Raw genomic sequence first — 16,568 nt, forward strand, 5'->3', positions numbered from 1 at the left:
AAATAATGTAGGAATAAATAATGAGATATTAAGGCTTTAATGACTCCAAATAATGTAGGAATAAATAATGTAGAAATAAATAATGAGATATTAAGGCTTTAATGACTCCAAGAGTGTTGGCAACAACCTCTGGTCATTACTTACTCTCATATGACAACATTTTTTTGGCTTTTTAAAAAACGTTAGTTGGCTCAGTCAATTTTCTTCTCAACAGGTTACCATGTTATAAAACCTAACACCAGTGAAAGTAGCTTAGTTAGGAGAAACACATTCTAACAGAGTTAAGAGATTAATTCTAATCAGGGGCTGCTTCCAATCCGTGCCCCTGGAGCCACTCAGCTCAACCACAATGGGACCTGGACACCACCGGCCTGGCTCCTATTCTATATCCCCTTTCTGACCCCCAGAGCCCCCAGCCTGGCCCCCTGCACCTCAAGCCCATCCCAGCCTCTGCCTGGCTCTTCATACTTGCACCATGTACCCCCAACTCGCCTCCCAACACTCCACTCCCACAGGTTATCCCAGCATGCATCTTCTGCCTGGCCTCCTGCACTTCACACCACCAGCCCACACCCCCAAATACCCTCTGCCTCTTCCAGATCATACTCCCTGTCTGGTTCCCTGCACCACCAGTCCTCCCTACACAACTTTCCAGATGAGCTTCTCACTGGTGACCATAGTGCAAACCCAAGGCAGCAACCGGGGCAGGGGCTGCGGACTGCCAAGCAGCAGGGCCCATGGGGGCTGGCTTCAGAGTGGCATGTGCATTGGGACGCTAACGTGAAGGCCCAGCAGCATTCGTGGTACCTCCATTAGCAGCTCCAAGCTTCTCGGTGCCTGAACCACAGCCATGATCGTACCATCCTGGGAGCAGGAAGTGGCTGTGGAGAGGGCAGGAGTGCTTCTCTGACAGCCTGCCTGGGTGCCGCTTCCTGGTCCTCAGAGCCCCTGGGAGCATTTTTCTCGGAAGCCCAGCTAGGGGCTGCTTCCTGCTCCTTGGAGCCCCAGCTGGTTGGCAGCTGCCAAGTCAGCCTGTAGGTAGACTATGGTGTAAGTACAACGATCCCTAAGGTAGAGCAGCTTCTGCTGGTTGGGCCCCCATAACCTTATGGGCCTTGCTATGACAGCACCTCTCACACCATTGTAGCTATGCTACTGAGGAAACTGGCACTGCCACCAACCATAAGAGACTCTATCTTTCCAGTGAATAAAAGACTTCAATCTCCAACACTGTCAGTGTAGCATGTTTCACCAACATGGAACTTAAACGTGACCAGAAAGGAATTGGGAATAGTAAAAACTGAAGGATTTTATTACCCCATACTAGTTAGAGTTGGGCATTAGGTTCAGATCTTTCCTACAATGCTCAACAAATCACCTGAGCTGGAGGAACAGTCACTAACCCTAACAGTCACTAGGTCTAAAAAGCTTAATCTTTATACTTAAAAATAGAGTAGACAAAATACTAAAAGTGCACTGTAGGGAACAATCCTACTTTAGCAGGGGGGATAGGTTTAATAACCTACCAGGACATTTTCGTCTCATTTCTGATTCTGTGAGTAAGTCAGTCTTCACACTTTCTTGACCAAAGCATATAAATTATGTGGACTGTTTTTGTGGTATGGAACCCTGTCTAATGTGGATCACACTTGGATGACTAAACTTCAGTTTTCATTCTGATCTTACTATTCATTTAACAACAATAACATTTTAATCTTTTGATCTAAACAGTAGACAATGATTTTCTTCAGTTTTTTAAAACCAATATTAAAACAGAACATATTTTATAATCTATTGCATATGTCTACCATACTGCCAGTATTACAATAATACTTTTTAGCAAGATTGCAATCACAAATATTGCGCTAAAAATGCCAGTTGTAATTTAATTAATGTTATTGTCAAATACATTTAATAGTTTAATCACAGTCATAAAACTGATTCATACTGTTGGTTTTAGAGACTTTTGAGCAAAGTGATTGGAGTTTATACTTTGCACCAGACAACCCTGATAAAATTTGTTACAAATTCTATTTGTCTACACCAGCAGGACCAAGCATTGAGAAAATTACTGAAGAGATTGATGAAGATAATGAAGAAGATTATTCCGTGGAGTATCAACCAGTTCAAGAAGATACAATTAAAACACTGAATTTTGTTATATCTGAAAGCCAAGAAGGTAAAAGAATCTCTGCTAATTTTGATGTAAAAATTTAGAAGAGAAAACCTTTATATTTCTACTTTTTATTACCATCCTTTATATTTTATCAAATAATTATGTAATATTTGGTTTAAAAAAAGTATTTTGTTTCCCTAGCCTATAGACTGTATAGTAACTATAAAACATCCTTTTTTGTGGTGTGTGAGATATTGTCATTTCAGCTTTTTCTGAGTTGTTCTTTAGAATTTGGAGGTATGCCTTATTTCCTAGCTAGCTAAATACACTGTTAGGAAGTTGTAGACATATTTCTCCCCAAAATAAAAATATAAACAAAGAGGTCTTAATTTTAAATCGGTAGATGAAGAACTGCCACCAATTAATCATGGGAACCCAATCTCGGACCGAAGGAGTACTTTTCAGGCACATCTGGCTCCTGTAGTGAGCCCCAAACAGGTTAGTAAAGCTTGTAAGACAGATTTGTATCCTACAGTTTTGTGCCTGATTAAATACCACTGATGTACTTGGAACTATCTGAATGCATCTCTATTTTGTGAAATGTATGCTAATACTGTTCTGATAAGAACCAGTCATTATCATTCACTATTTGCTGAATCTATTCCCTGTGATACTTCCCATTAATGCAGTTGTCCCATCTCACTGTTGAAGAAGGTAAGTATTATTATCACTTGCTTTCAAGTGGACTAGGCATGGGATTGGGAGTGAGGAGATTTGGTTTCTAGTCCAGTGGCTCTCAAACTTTTTTACTGGTGACCCCTTTCACATAGCAAGGCTCTGAGTGCGACCCCCCCTTATAAATTAAAAATACTTTTTTATATATTTAACACCATTATAAATGTTGGAGGCAAAGCAGGGTTTGGGGTGGAGGTTGACAGCTCGTGACCCCCCATGTAATAACCTCATGACCCCAAGGTGTCCTGACCCCCAGTTTGAGAACCCCTGTTCTAGTCCTAGTTGTGACATTGACATATTGTGTAACCTTGGGCAAACCAGTTAAAGTGTGTTTCTACTCTGAAAAGGGACTGTATACACATTGAATTCCTAGCTCGTCTGTAATCTTTTTGTATTCTTAGTCACATTTTCTCGTTTTAGTGATGCAAATAATAATTATTTTTCAGTCTCTTTGGTACTATGTAGCCAATACAACTATGGCAAAGTGATCTGGAGTCTTGTGCATCATTAACAAAATTGTTTGTGTCTATTATACCTGAACAAAAACAGAAAACAAGAGTAATGGGTGCAATTTAGCCTGTTCTGTAGCATTACCTTTTCTGCTCTTCTTTGGCTGCTCATAAGGGGATTAGTTGTTTAAAATGCACAACACTTTTGTGGTTGGCATTTACGTTTTTGACAGCTGCTACAAAGAGGGGAATGATGGTTAGGGCATTAGCCAAGGACTTGGGAGTTCAAATCCCTGCTCCACCACAAGAAGTTTGTGTGATCTTGGGCAAATCACTTAGTCAATGTTTCTGTTTCCCACCTGTAAAATGGGGCTAATAGTACTTCCCTACCTATCAGGCATGTTGAGCATAAAATGCATTAAAGATTGTGAAGTGCTCAGATTCTGTGGCAACGGGGGCCATATGAGTACTTAAGATATATAGAACAAACCTGTTGGAGGTAATAGAGTTGCATGGTTGTCATGGCAGGCATAATGTGAGCTACAGAATCTTTATCACTGGACATATACATATTATTTTGACTATGGTGGCTAGAGAGGCATTAAAATTCAATCCCTCTGGATAATATGGCTTCAGGAAAGGAGGGAATCAGTACCACCAATGTTATTTCCTCTTCTTGCTTTAGGATACTTGCACCTATTGGTCACAGTTCTTAAGCTATGCATAGCACAGATACTGATTACAGGAAGCCCATAACCAGTGGGTGTGCGCTTCCTAAAGCATATATTTGTGATGTGCACAGTAGTATCTCCACAGAGATGTACTCATCTGAACAGGTTTTTAAAGCTACCTGTGCAGAAAATTAAATAATTCTTCTCCTTTCCTCCCTTCATTCCTCCTCTCGAAATACTTAGGAAATTTCAGACAGACAGGGTTTTGATTGGGCAAAGTTAAAGTCATGGTATGTGTGGTTAAAACTGGGATCATAACAAAAACTAGCTTCATCAGTAACTATGGAGGGAGTAGCATCTATTCACAACACTTTGCCTACTTCATAATATTAATTAATATTTGTAAAGCACTATGAAAATGTAAAGTGCTATGTAACTTCTAATTATTGTTCAGTATTTAACATTTTTTTAACAGCTTCAATTAACTTTTAATATGGTTTTAATTAATATTACCGGTACTTTTAATTGGTATAGTAATTATTATTTTAAAACTGAAAACAAAGGTAATGGCTGCAATTTAACATGTTTTGTAGCATTACTTTTTCTACTCTTCTTTTGCTGAAGGGATTAGGTGTTTAAAATCCAAAAAGCTTCCATGGTTGGTATTTAAATTTTTGAAAGATGATAAAAAGAGTTGACCTGGTGTTTGGAAGATAACTTTTGGTCTTTTATGTTTTGAGTTTGCAAAGGGGCTTCTTTACCCTCCCTGGGTCTACGTTCATTGGGCGTTATTTATTATTCTGATTTAATATTTTGTGTTAACTTATTCTTTTGAAATTTAAAAAACCAAAACATGCACATTGCATATATAGTCTATGCAACTGGATTGTTCGATCATTCTGGAAGGTATCTTTACTTGGCATCTTTTCCACAAATATACTTGAAAGTATAAAATACTAATCCAGTTTGAAAGTGTTATCTCCCTTTTAGTATCCTCGTTTCCTCCACCAAACAAATTAATTCATACAAGATACACTGAAAAAATTATTCATAAATTCTTACTGGTGAGATGAAAAAGCAATAATGAATTCCCTAAGCCAGTTTGTGCTTACCTACAGGAGGAGGGCAAAAGGCCAGGAAAATATGTGCTTACCCTCCAGATTGTCAGATGATTGTCCCTTCTACTGGGAGGAGTTTAGGAAGTAAGGATTGGGCTGAGTGTTTGGGCTCCTAATCTCGCAGATTCCAATGGTTCACAGTGAAAGAGAACCCTCTTGCTGTGGTTTCAGAGGTGTCCACTTGGAGGGCTGGCTTCTCCCCATGGTTCTCCATTGGCTTCCATCCCAGCCCTGGCAGTATGTTTCCTTCAGGTCCCATGCATCCATTGGTTGAGTCTCTCTGGAGTTGTGCAGTAGCAGTTACAGAGAAGCCAAGCTCTTAAGGAGTTAATACTGTATTAACTCTCAATTGGATATCCACTTAGATATCTGCATGGTCAGCTAGGGATGATGCATCAGAAGACTGGTGCTGTTCCACCTCCTTTGGCCCCACCTCCAAAATAATGTGAAAGGAGGACCCTTCAGAGCTCCACTAGAGCTTTTGTGGGATCCTAGGGTGACGCCAGGTAAAAAAATGCCAAGCAGTGGCTACTTATCTCCCTGTATGTCCCAACTGAGAGAGCTACTGGGTTCCATTCCTTTGCCCACAGAAGTGTGGGGAACAATTTAGCCACTAGTGTGAAATCAGATTAAGCTGATTTAGTAAAATCACACTGTATGCTACTGAATATGCCTTTATAAGGGAGAAATTGATTTAAATCTGTTATGAAAAAGATGTGTATGTATTTAACTCTATTGCAGAGTTAAAAAGTTGAAAAAGCAGAGGAGGGAAATATGTGTGGGGAAAAAAAACCCAACATTTTTAATGGAAATTCTTTAGAATTTATTATGAGAGGAGCATACAAAATTTGAAATAAACAGAACTTCAGGCCTCTAATTTTGTATCCTAGTAACGAGTATGGAAAATTAAATCATTTAGAAATATAAAACATTCCAGATACATCTGTTTGAAATAACAGATGAGATCTGCCCAAATAATGGTCTAGAGATTAAAAATAAAAAATCCCCCACACTTTTGTTCACAATCTGCTGTAAATAAAATTCATGGAGCATCCTGGAAAACTTGTACTAGAAATAACTGCACTCACTCTCAGTTTGAATATGTTGGATCACAGTTTAAAACTGTGCCATAACACGTTTGCAAAGATTCATCTGAATGGACGGAATGAAACTCTGTTATGTGTAATATCACCTAAAATAGTACATCATAGATTCTAAGGGGAGACGGGACCATTATGATCATCTAGTCTGACCTTCTGTATAACACAGGCCATAGAACTTCCCTAAAATAATTCCTAGAACATACTTTTTAGAAAAGCGTCCAATTTTGGTTTAAAAATTGTCAGAGATGGAGAATCCACCACAACCTTTGGTAAATTGTTCCAATGGTTAACTACTCTTTCCATTAAAAATGTATGCCTCATGTCCAGTCTGAATTTGTCTAGCTTCAACTTCCAGCCATCGGATCGTGTTATACCTTTCTCTGTGAGATTGAAGAGCCCATTATTAAATATTTTTTCCCCGTGTAAATACGTTTAGACTGTAATCAAGTCACCCTTAACCTTCTCTTTATAAAGCTAAAGAAATCGAGCTCCTTGAGGCTATTGCTATAAGGCATGCTTTCTAATTCTTTAATCATTCTCATGGCTCTTCTCTGGACCCTCTCCAATTTATCAACATTCGTCTTGAATTGTGAGCATCTGAACTGGAAACACTGTTCCAGCCCAGTCGCACCAGTGCCAAATACAGAGGTAAAATAACCTCTCTGCTTCTTGAGATTCCCCTGTTTATGCATCCCAATATCTCATTAGCTCTTTTGGCCAGAGCATCACATTGGGAGATTATGTTCAGCAGACTATCCACCATGATCCTCAAATCTTTTTCAATCGCTGCTTCCCAGGATAGAATCTCCCATCCTGTAAGTATAGCCTCCATTCTTTTTTCGTAGATGTATACATTTACATTTAGCCCTATTAAAATGTATATTGTTTGCTTGTGACCTGTTTACCAAGCAATCCAGATTGTTCTGAATCAGTGACCTATCTTTTTCGTTGTTTACCATTCCCCCAGGTTTTGTGTCATCTGCAAACTTTATCAGTAATAATTTTGTTCCTGGATATTAATAAAATTGTTAAGTGGTGTAGAACCAAGAACCAATCCCACTGGAAATGGACCCTCTTGATGACAATTCCCAATTTACAATTAGCCAGTTTTTAAGCCATTTGCAGTGTGCCATGTGAATTTTATATTGTTCCAGTTTTTAATAAAAATGTTATATGATATCAAGTCAAAAGCCCTACAGAAATCTAAGTATATTACATCAACACTGTTGCCTTTATTAACCAAACTTGTAACCTCATAAGAAAAAAAGATATTAAGTTAGTTTAACTGGACCTATTTTCCATAAACCCATGTCAATTTACATTAATTACATTACCCTCCTTTATTAATCAAGTCCTGTATCAGCTTCTCCATTATCTTGCCTAGGATTGACGTCAGGCTGACAGGCCTATAATTATCTGGGTCATCCTGTTTACCCTTTTAAAAAACTGGCACAACATTAGCTTTCTTTCAGTCTCCTGGAACATCCCCAGTAATCTGAGACATATTGAGAATCAACATTAACATTCCAGCAAGCTCCTCAGGCAGCTCTTTTAAAACTTTTGGATGCAAGTTATTTAGATTTGCTGATTTAAAAAATGTCTAATTTGTTCAATATCCTTCCAAGATACTAGTGGAATGGAAAGTGTGTTATCACTATATGATAAGACTATAACATCTTTTTTTCCCTCAGATATAGAACAGAAATGTTTACTGAACACTTCTGCCTTTTCTGCATTATTATTGATAGTTGTACCATTTCCATCTAGTAATGGACTAATACCAGTGTCAAGATTCTTTTTGTTCCCAATATATTTTTAAAACTCCTTCTTATTGTCCTTAACTTTGCTGGTCATATATTTCTCGTGTCCCTTGGCTTCCCTTATCAGTATTCTACAATTTCTAACTTCTGATTTACATTCATTGCTTCAACTTTCTTCCATTTGTTATATAGTATTTTTTTGTTTTTTACAGCTGCCATCACCTCCCTGCTAACCGAGGCTGGTTTTTTAATCAGCACAGCCTTCTTCTTTGATTGTGGGATTCTGGTTTTTTGGGAGATCTAATAAGGTGTTCTTAAATGATTCCCAATTATCATTCACATTTTTCTGATTAAATTGTTCCTCCCAGCTGATGTGCCACACAATTGTTTTGATCTTTGTGAAATTGGCCCTTTTGAAGTACCAAGTAGATATATTACTGTTCTGGGCTTTAGTCTGCTTGCACATTGTAAATGTGATGAAGTCATGATCATTTATATCTAAGATACCAGTAATTTTTAGTTCTTCTTTGAGTTCTGTCCCTGTGGGTGCTCCACTCCAGCTGTCCCTGTGGGTGCTCCACTCCAGCTGTCGGTGCACCCTGGTGCTGTTGATTGGAGATCTTCGGTAGCAGTGCCTGGTTGGGACGCACGCGCCTAGCTGTTGTCTCGCGGTGGCGTTAGGGTCTGTCTGTGCATGTGCGTCCTGCACCCCCTCAGTTCCTTCTCAACCGTCCTCGGCTGAAGTTGGGACTCGGGGCAGTGCTGAACCTCTTCCCCGGTCACTGAAGGAAACAAGTAGAAATAGTTAGCTAGAAATATCCCAGTTCTTTCCCTTCCTTTAGAATAGTTATTCATTGTTCGTTAGTTTAAAAATAAAAAACCCTCAAAAAACGTTTTTTTTCTCCTAAAATTCATCTCCCACTGAGACTTCCCCCCCAGGCAATCATCGCTTCATGATGACGGGGTACCCTGAATTAAAAAAATCGGCTCCTGCAATGAATCTATGCCGTGGTCTGATGGACACTCACTGTGTGTGAAGTGTCTAGGCAAGACACATGTCCCCACAAAGTGTGTGCATTGTAATAGCCTGGAAACGAGGGCTCACCGCGACAGAGACCTGTGACTGAAAATGCTCCTTATGGAGAAATCCCTGCAGCCATCAGCAGAGACAGGCACAAGTAAACTCTCTTTTGCATGCTCCACTGCCAGGTCGGAACCGACCAGGAGTGCGGCTTCACCCTCTCATGCAAAGAGGCAGGAACCCCCAACCTCTCCACACAGAGACCTACAGAAACGAAAAAGGTCTCCGGTGAAGTCACTTCCCCCGGTGTTGACAGCACCAAAAACCGGCACAGCCGACTGCCCCAGCACCTCAAACATGGCTTACACAGGGCACAGAAACAAGGATTTGACCCCCCACAGCGGTCAGCTTTCCTCGGCACCGACCCTGCCGGCACCGCGAACAGACTCGGGACTGGCTGCGCGGTCCACCCCGGCGCCGACAAGACCGTCGGCACCGAGACTGACAATAACCCCCGCTGCAGATGCGCCACCGCCGGAGGGCACCTATAGGCGGCTGCCGGCTAAACAGAAATCACTGTGGACGTCGGCTCACGCTCCGAGACCTGTGGCACTGCAGCCCATGGAGCAGCAACAATTCTTAAATCATGCTGACATCTCCGTGGCCCCAGAGCCTAACTCTCCTCTCCTAGGCACCGAGCACTCACTCTTTGATCAGCTGCACTCACTGATAGTGAGAATGACATGCCGCAGCAGGAAGAGTTTTCCCCACCTGTCTCTCCTCCCCCTCCGGAGCCATACCTATTTCAAGGCACGGCACCCCACAATAATAAGCCTCAATTTCCCTGCTTTGTCCCCCCATGGGCAGGGCCACACTTTTCATACCCTATGCAGTGGCCACAGTGGTACCCTTGGTCTGCCTATGATGCCAGTCCTCCTTGTGGACCCTCTACCAGACCTCAGACCCGCTCTGCATTTCTATCTCCAGCTCCATCTACATTTAGAGTTCCTGAGCCCCCCCTCAAAGAAGTGGGCTACGAACCTTTCCCTGAATCATCTGATCATAATTCTCCATCAGCTGCAGATGAAACTCTCATGCCACCACCACCACAGAACGTGGATGATTTTAAGCAGTTCCAGGAACTTTTTAAGAGAGTGGCAATCAGTCAGAACATTCCTTTAGAGCAGTGGTTCTTAACCTGGGGTTCACGCACGCACCCCCTGGGGGTACGAGATGCCCTTTCCGGGGGTGCGAAACATGCCAAATTTTTTTAGAAGGTAAATCATCGAAAACTCAAATTAAGCACAGTCACGTAAGTACAGCTACTTTGTTTCATCAAACCTATGTATTTATTAACATTATACATTTTTAACGATTACTGCGTTAAATTTTAACTGCAAAATTAAAATAAATATATAATTATATCTCTTTCATTCTATAGTTATGATATATCTAGGTTTAAAGAACTGACCTACTTAAACGATTTTTGATAGGTGCGAGAACATATTTTTGAGAACCAAAGGGGTGCAGGCTGCAGTAAAGGTTAAGAACCACTGCTTTAGAGGAAGTGCAGGCCCCAGTCGAGACCATATGATAATGGAGGAACCGCAACAGACCTCCCCAGGCGCAGACACAGCCAAGCGCAACTGACTACATCCCACACATCAGGAAACAAACAACAATTTTGAAGCCTTGGTCGGGGGTAAGAGTGACCATCCCTTGGCACCACCGCTTACTTGCCCATTTGGCCACTCCTCCAGTTTTTCCACCATGTCTGGCAACAGGTCACACAGGACCGCTGGGCCTGGAAATAGTACAATTGGGCTACTCCATCCCTTTCACTTCATGCCCACCCACCTTTCCCCCTTCCCTGTCCCTCTTCAGGGACCCCTCTCAAAAAGCACGTACTTCAAGCAGAGGTGACTCATTTTCTACAGCTCAGTGCAGTGTTACCTGTACTGCCACAACATCGGGGAAAAGGGTTTTACTCTCACTATTTTCTGACCCAGAAGAAAGGTGGGGGATGGAGGCCTATACTAGACCTACGCAGACTGAACAAATTTGTACGCGTACAGAAATTCAAGATGGTCACATTGGGCACAATAATACCTGCGCTGGAACAAGGGAACTGGTTCTCAGCCCTCAACCTACAGGATGCCTATTTTCATATATCTATTCACCCAGCACAGACGCTTTCTGCGATTCACAGTAGGGCACAAACACTTCCAATACAGAGTGCTACCATTCGGACTCTCCACAGCACCGAGAGTGTTCTCCAAGACTCTCGCAGTAGTGGTGGCCCACTTACGCAAACCCGGAATTATACTTTTCCCCTACCTAGACAACTGCCTTATCAAAGGCCATTCATACAATGAGACATTAGAGGCCACTGGTTTTACCATCTCCATCTTCCACAGTCTAGGCCTGCAAATAAACTTCCAAAAATCCACCCTGATACCCACACAGCAAATCGAGTTCATTGGGGCTCATCTGGACTCAATTTTGACCAGAGCCTCACTCCCACACACCAGATTCCTTGCCATCATACACCTCATACACGTGTTATTTGTTTGCCCCAGAGTAGAGGCAAGAACATGCCTGCAGCTTCTTGGTCACATGGCAGCCACCACCTTCGTGGTCAAATATGCCAGACTACATATGAGGTGCCTTCAGGGTTGGCTCAGCTCCATATACAAACCCAGCAGGCACAGCCTTTGCATGATGCTGACTCCTCCAGCAAAGGTATTAGTCTCCCTACAATGGTGGACAAAACTGGGAAATGTATGCATGGGCATCCCCTTCTATCAAAATTCCCCTGTGCTCATGCTCACGACAGATGCTTCCCTGATAGGCTGGGGAGCGCACCTGGGAGCTCACACAACACAGGGCTGATGGTCCCTGTCATAGATGCATCTGCACATAAATCTTCTAGAGCTTAGAGCAGTCAGATATGCCTGCCTTCGCTTTCTCCCTATCATAAGGAACAAATCTATTTGGGTCTTGACAGACAATATAACATGCATGTTCTACGTCAACAGATGGGGGTGGGTGGAAGGAGGGGTGCGATAGCACTCCCTATGCACAGAATCCATCCAACTATGGAATTGGTGCATACAACATCGCATAGAGATCACTGCTTTCCTATCTGCCTGGGTGTCAGAACACTACCGCCAACACACTCAGCACACACTTCTCACAAGAACATGAATGGGAATTGCACCCCATGATACTGTGACAGCTCTTCTCCCACTGGGGCACCCCGTCGGTAGACCTGTTTGCCACATCACAAAACTACAAATGCCATCTATTCTGCTCCAGAGTGGGACTCGGAACCGCGTCCCCCGGAGACGCATTCCTCATTCCGTGGAACAAGACACACGTACGCTTTTCCGCCCATCCCACTGATATGCAGACTCTTACGCAAGATCAAAGAGGACAAGGCCAGTGTCATACGTATTGCCCCAGCCTGGCCAAGACAAACGTAGTATCCTTACCTGCTGTACATGGCCATCCACCCTCCAAGAACTCTTCCCAACAGACTGGATCTGCTCTCCCAGGGCAACGGTCGGATTCTTCATCCGCAACTGCAGAAGCTCCATCTGATGGCATGGTTCCTTCATGGTTCCAAACACACGACCTAGCTTATTCGGAGCAGGTCCAACACGTCGTCCTGCACAGTCGACGAGACTCCACTCGTAAGACTTACCTTCAAAAGTGAAAACATTATACATTTTTTAACGATTACTACGTTAAATTTCAACTGCAAAATTAAAATAAAATAAAACTCCATATGGTGCTCCCACAGAAACTTGCCACACCATACCACGCCTCTCCCTGATATCTTGAACTACCTCTTACAACTAAAAAAAGATGGACTATCACTCAGCTCTATCAGAGTACACCTTGCGGAAGTTAATACCTTCCATGACACACTGGATGGGTTTTCAGTTTTCACCCACCCCATCATAAAAACGCTTCCTCACGGGCCTTCAAGACCTTTACCCTGAGATTCATCTACCTGCAGCTACCTGGAATCTGAACCTAGTTCTTCGGGGTCTTATGAAACCTCCCTTTGAACCATTGGCTACCTCCTCCAAACTACACATGTCCATGAAAGTAGCATTCTTGGTCTCCATAACATCGGCAAGAAGGGTATGGGAAATAAGCGCACTAATGGCCTACCCTATGTACACGATTTTCTTCAAAGACAAGATTACAATGCGACCCCACCCCAAATTTCTTCTCAAGGTGGTGTCCACCTTCCATCTCAATCACCCAATACACCTACCTGCATTCTACCCCAAACCTCATAAGAACCCACAGGAAGCGGCATTACATATTCTTGATGTCAGATGTGTAATTGCCTTTTATTTAGACAGAACTAAGGCATTCCGTAAAATCTCCTAGACTATTTGTGTCCACTACCGAATGATCGAAGGGTGCTGCTATTTCCAAGCAACGACTCTCCAAGTGGATTTCTGAATGCATTAGGTCCTGCTACCAGACCCAGAATGCTCAACCCCCAGAGGGCATCAGAACACACTCTACTAGAGCGATGTCAACATCGGTTGCATTCCTGCAAAACGTACCTATTACTGACATATGCAAGGTGGCCACATGGGCATCAGACCACACATTCACCAAACATTATGCTATCACACAGGACAATATGGCAGACGCCATAGTAGGCCACACAGTACTGTCCACTGTTATCAACGACGCAACTCCAAAGTCCCACCAACCGTAGTGGGTACTGCTTCACATTCACCTGGAGTGGAACACCCACAGGGACAGCACTCGAAGAAGAAGAGAAGGTTACTCACCTTGCAGTAACTGAGGTTCTTTAAGATGTATCCCCCTGTGGGTGCTCCACTACCCACCCTTCTCCCCTCTACTTTGGAGTATGAATCAGATGACTCTATGGTAGAGAAGGAATTGAAGGGGTGTGGGACGTGCATGCACCCTAACGATGCCACGAGGCAACAGCTGGGCGCGTGCGTCCCAACCAGGCACTGCTACTGAAGATCCCGATCAACAGCGCCAGGATGCACTGACACCTGGAGTGGAGCACCCACAGGGACAGCTGGAGTGGAGCATCCACAGGGACACACATCTCGTAGAACCTCAGTTACTGCAAGATGAGTAACCTTCTCTTCTGTGATCAGTTCCTATTTTTCTGTTAGGGCAAGGTCTAATATAGAATTCCCCTGTGTTGGCTGCAACACTTTTTGAGTTAGGAAATTCTCATCTATAATGTTTAGAAATTCCAAGGATGTTTTAATATTGGCAGCATAAGACCTCCAAAATATGTCATTCACATCAAAGTCCCTCATGATCATGCTGCTTTTTTTCCTACACAGTGTAGATAGACACATAAGGAGTCAGTCATTCTGTCTCTAGTGTGATTTGGTGATCTGTAGCAGACACTAACTAGTACCCTGTCTTATGCTTTATCTGTTAGGACATTGATCCAAATGCATTTAAGATCATTTTCTTCAGAGTTATCAGTGACTCGGAAACAGGTAATGCTATTTTTGACAGAGTGCCACTCTCCCTTCCCTTTTGCTCACTCGATCCTTCCTAAATAGCTTATAACCATTGATTTTAACATTCCAGTTGTGCAGATCATCCCACCAGGTTTCAGTAATATCAATGGGATTGAATTTATGTTCATAAATTAGCAATTTCAATTCCTCTGATTTATTACCCGGGCTCCTAGCATTGGAGTGTGAGCAATTCAAAAGAATTTCTTCTCTTCATGTCCTTTAGTTCTTTGATTAATTTTGTTTTCAACATCTTGACTTTGTGATAACTGAGTGCTCCTATTTTCCCTCTTTTTACCCTCACCTTGTTACTGTTTACTATTTATCAAGTTCTCTAAAACTCTGCTAAGTGCCTGATGGACATATACAGAGTTAAGTTCTCTGCTTTTTGTAGCTTACAGTTTTAAATATACAAAAAATGCAACAAGTAGGATCAGTGGGGAGGGGAAATAGGGAGAGGACATGGGTTACAAAAAAAATGTGATTGCTTAGTTTTATGTGCATGTCTTGAAGGTTCTTTAGAATGAACCTTTTATTACATGCTTTTGGGAACCTGACGGATAATAAATAATGAACTATTTTAGGTAAGTAGTCTCAAAACTGGTGATTCTGTGCAATATATAATTTAATTGCATCCATTCAGACAAAGCTCTGAAAGTGTGTAAAGTGATATAAATAGTACTTCAACATATATTTTTTTAAAAAGGAACAAAATTGTTGAGGGAAAATAGGTTTTTGAAGCAGCGTTTTCTTCCGAGATGCAGTAAATGGTTTGTTGAGATGTATTTTAGATCTATTTTTGCAGCGCATTTACTGATTTCACTGTGGAAAAAAAATGGGAATAGCACTATACTGCAAAGATTAATATTGAAGATGTATATTGATTACTCCAAACAGACATTTTTTCTTTTGAATGAAAAACAATTTGCTTGCCAGGGATGCTTTCTTAAGCTCTCACAACTTTAATAATATTTTGATTAAAGTAGTATTAATTATGTATTGTTTATTAAAACGGTGTCTTTAGCAAAGCTCTTTTCTTTGCTAGACCCAGTTGATAAGGGCAGAACAATTGAAAGTTTGTTTAATTAGACACAGAAGAGGAACTAATATTGATTTACTAAATGATGTTTTAAAAAGTGCTATTTGTTAAAAACAGAGATAGCAACTTGTTAAGAGATTATTTTTCTGCATAGTAAAACAAGAACATTACAAAGTCATCAATGCTATATATTTAAATAGGTCTATCCTTTTCAGTCTATCAATTTCTTACAATGTGAACAGTATGTTCAATTGGAACAATAGTCAATGAGATGGCCTGGCTCCGCTATTCACATACTGTGTCATATGTGTTAAAAGAGAGAAATCTGCTTCCTCCACATTTACAAAAGCAATTTTAAATGCTTTCGACTCATAGAGTGAAGCTCTATGAATAAATGAAGCTCTACTGAATGAACTGGTCATCACCTTTTAAGAAAACATTAGTACTGTTCCTCACGTTGTCCCCAGAATACATCATAGAATTCTAGTTATCTGCTGACTTTGCAAAATTTATGCTTGTGCAACTTGTGTAATGTGCAACTCTAAAGACCATCCCATATGTTATGTGACTGTTTCGCACGAACAGTGTGAACAACAGATGCATTGCATATTGATATAGGAGAGACATATCAGCAAATTCATTCTTAACTTCCAGAAGTAAACACCTTTGATGTTATAGAAATTATTGTATCTTCTTTACATCATGCTCTGTATAATCACCACTGCTTGCTTTAGGTAGTTACACCTGCATGTCAAGGGAGTATGCAGTAGACTGTATAGCGCTTAAATTCTAGGATGATGAGGGCTCTGGAAATGCTTATAGGCCCTGATTTTGCAAGTTACATAAACATCTGAATAGTCCCATCTTGTGCTTAAAGTTAAGCATATACTTAAGTACCTTGCTGAATCAGGGCGATGGAGAGGATATAGGGATAGAAGTATCTGTTCTTCTATGTTGCATAGTTTACTTACTTTTTTTAAATACCAATTTCTTTTGATACATTAAAACAATTC

The 16,568-nt window shown here is 41.5% G+C and overlaps 1 protein-coding gene across 3 annotated transcripts in view; it reads left to right on the top strand.

The window, feature by feature from the left end:
* IMPACT (impact RWD domain protein) overlaps positions 1 to 16,568 on the top strand; it is a 44,931-nt gene that overhangs the window by 13,130 nt on the left and 15,233 nt on the right. For 2 of the 3 annotated variants that reach the window (XM_026661660.1, XM_026661667.1), the window contains exons 6-7: positions 2,048 to 2,179; positions 2,520 to 2,614. In XM_026661660.1, the coding sequence (XP_026517445.1) occupies positions 2,048 to 2,179; positions 2,520 to 2,614 (227 nt within the window). The remainder of the gene's footprint in view (positions 1 to 2,047; positions 2,180 to 2,519; positions 2,615 to 16,568) is intronic. The other variant, XM_026661663.1, reaches the window with a different exon arrangement.

Source organism: Terrapene carolina, unplaced genomic scaffold, assembly GCF_002925995.2.
Source record: "Terrapene carolina triunguis isolate 2854851 unplaced genomic scaffold, T_m_triunguis-2.0 Scaffold58, whole genome shotgun sequence".
In the NCBI taxonomy this organism is placed as follows: Eukaryota; Metazoa; Chordata; order Testudines; family Emydidae; genus Terrapene; species Terrapene triunguis.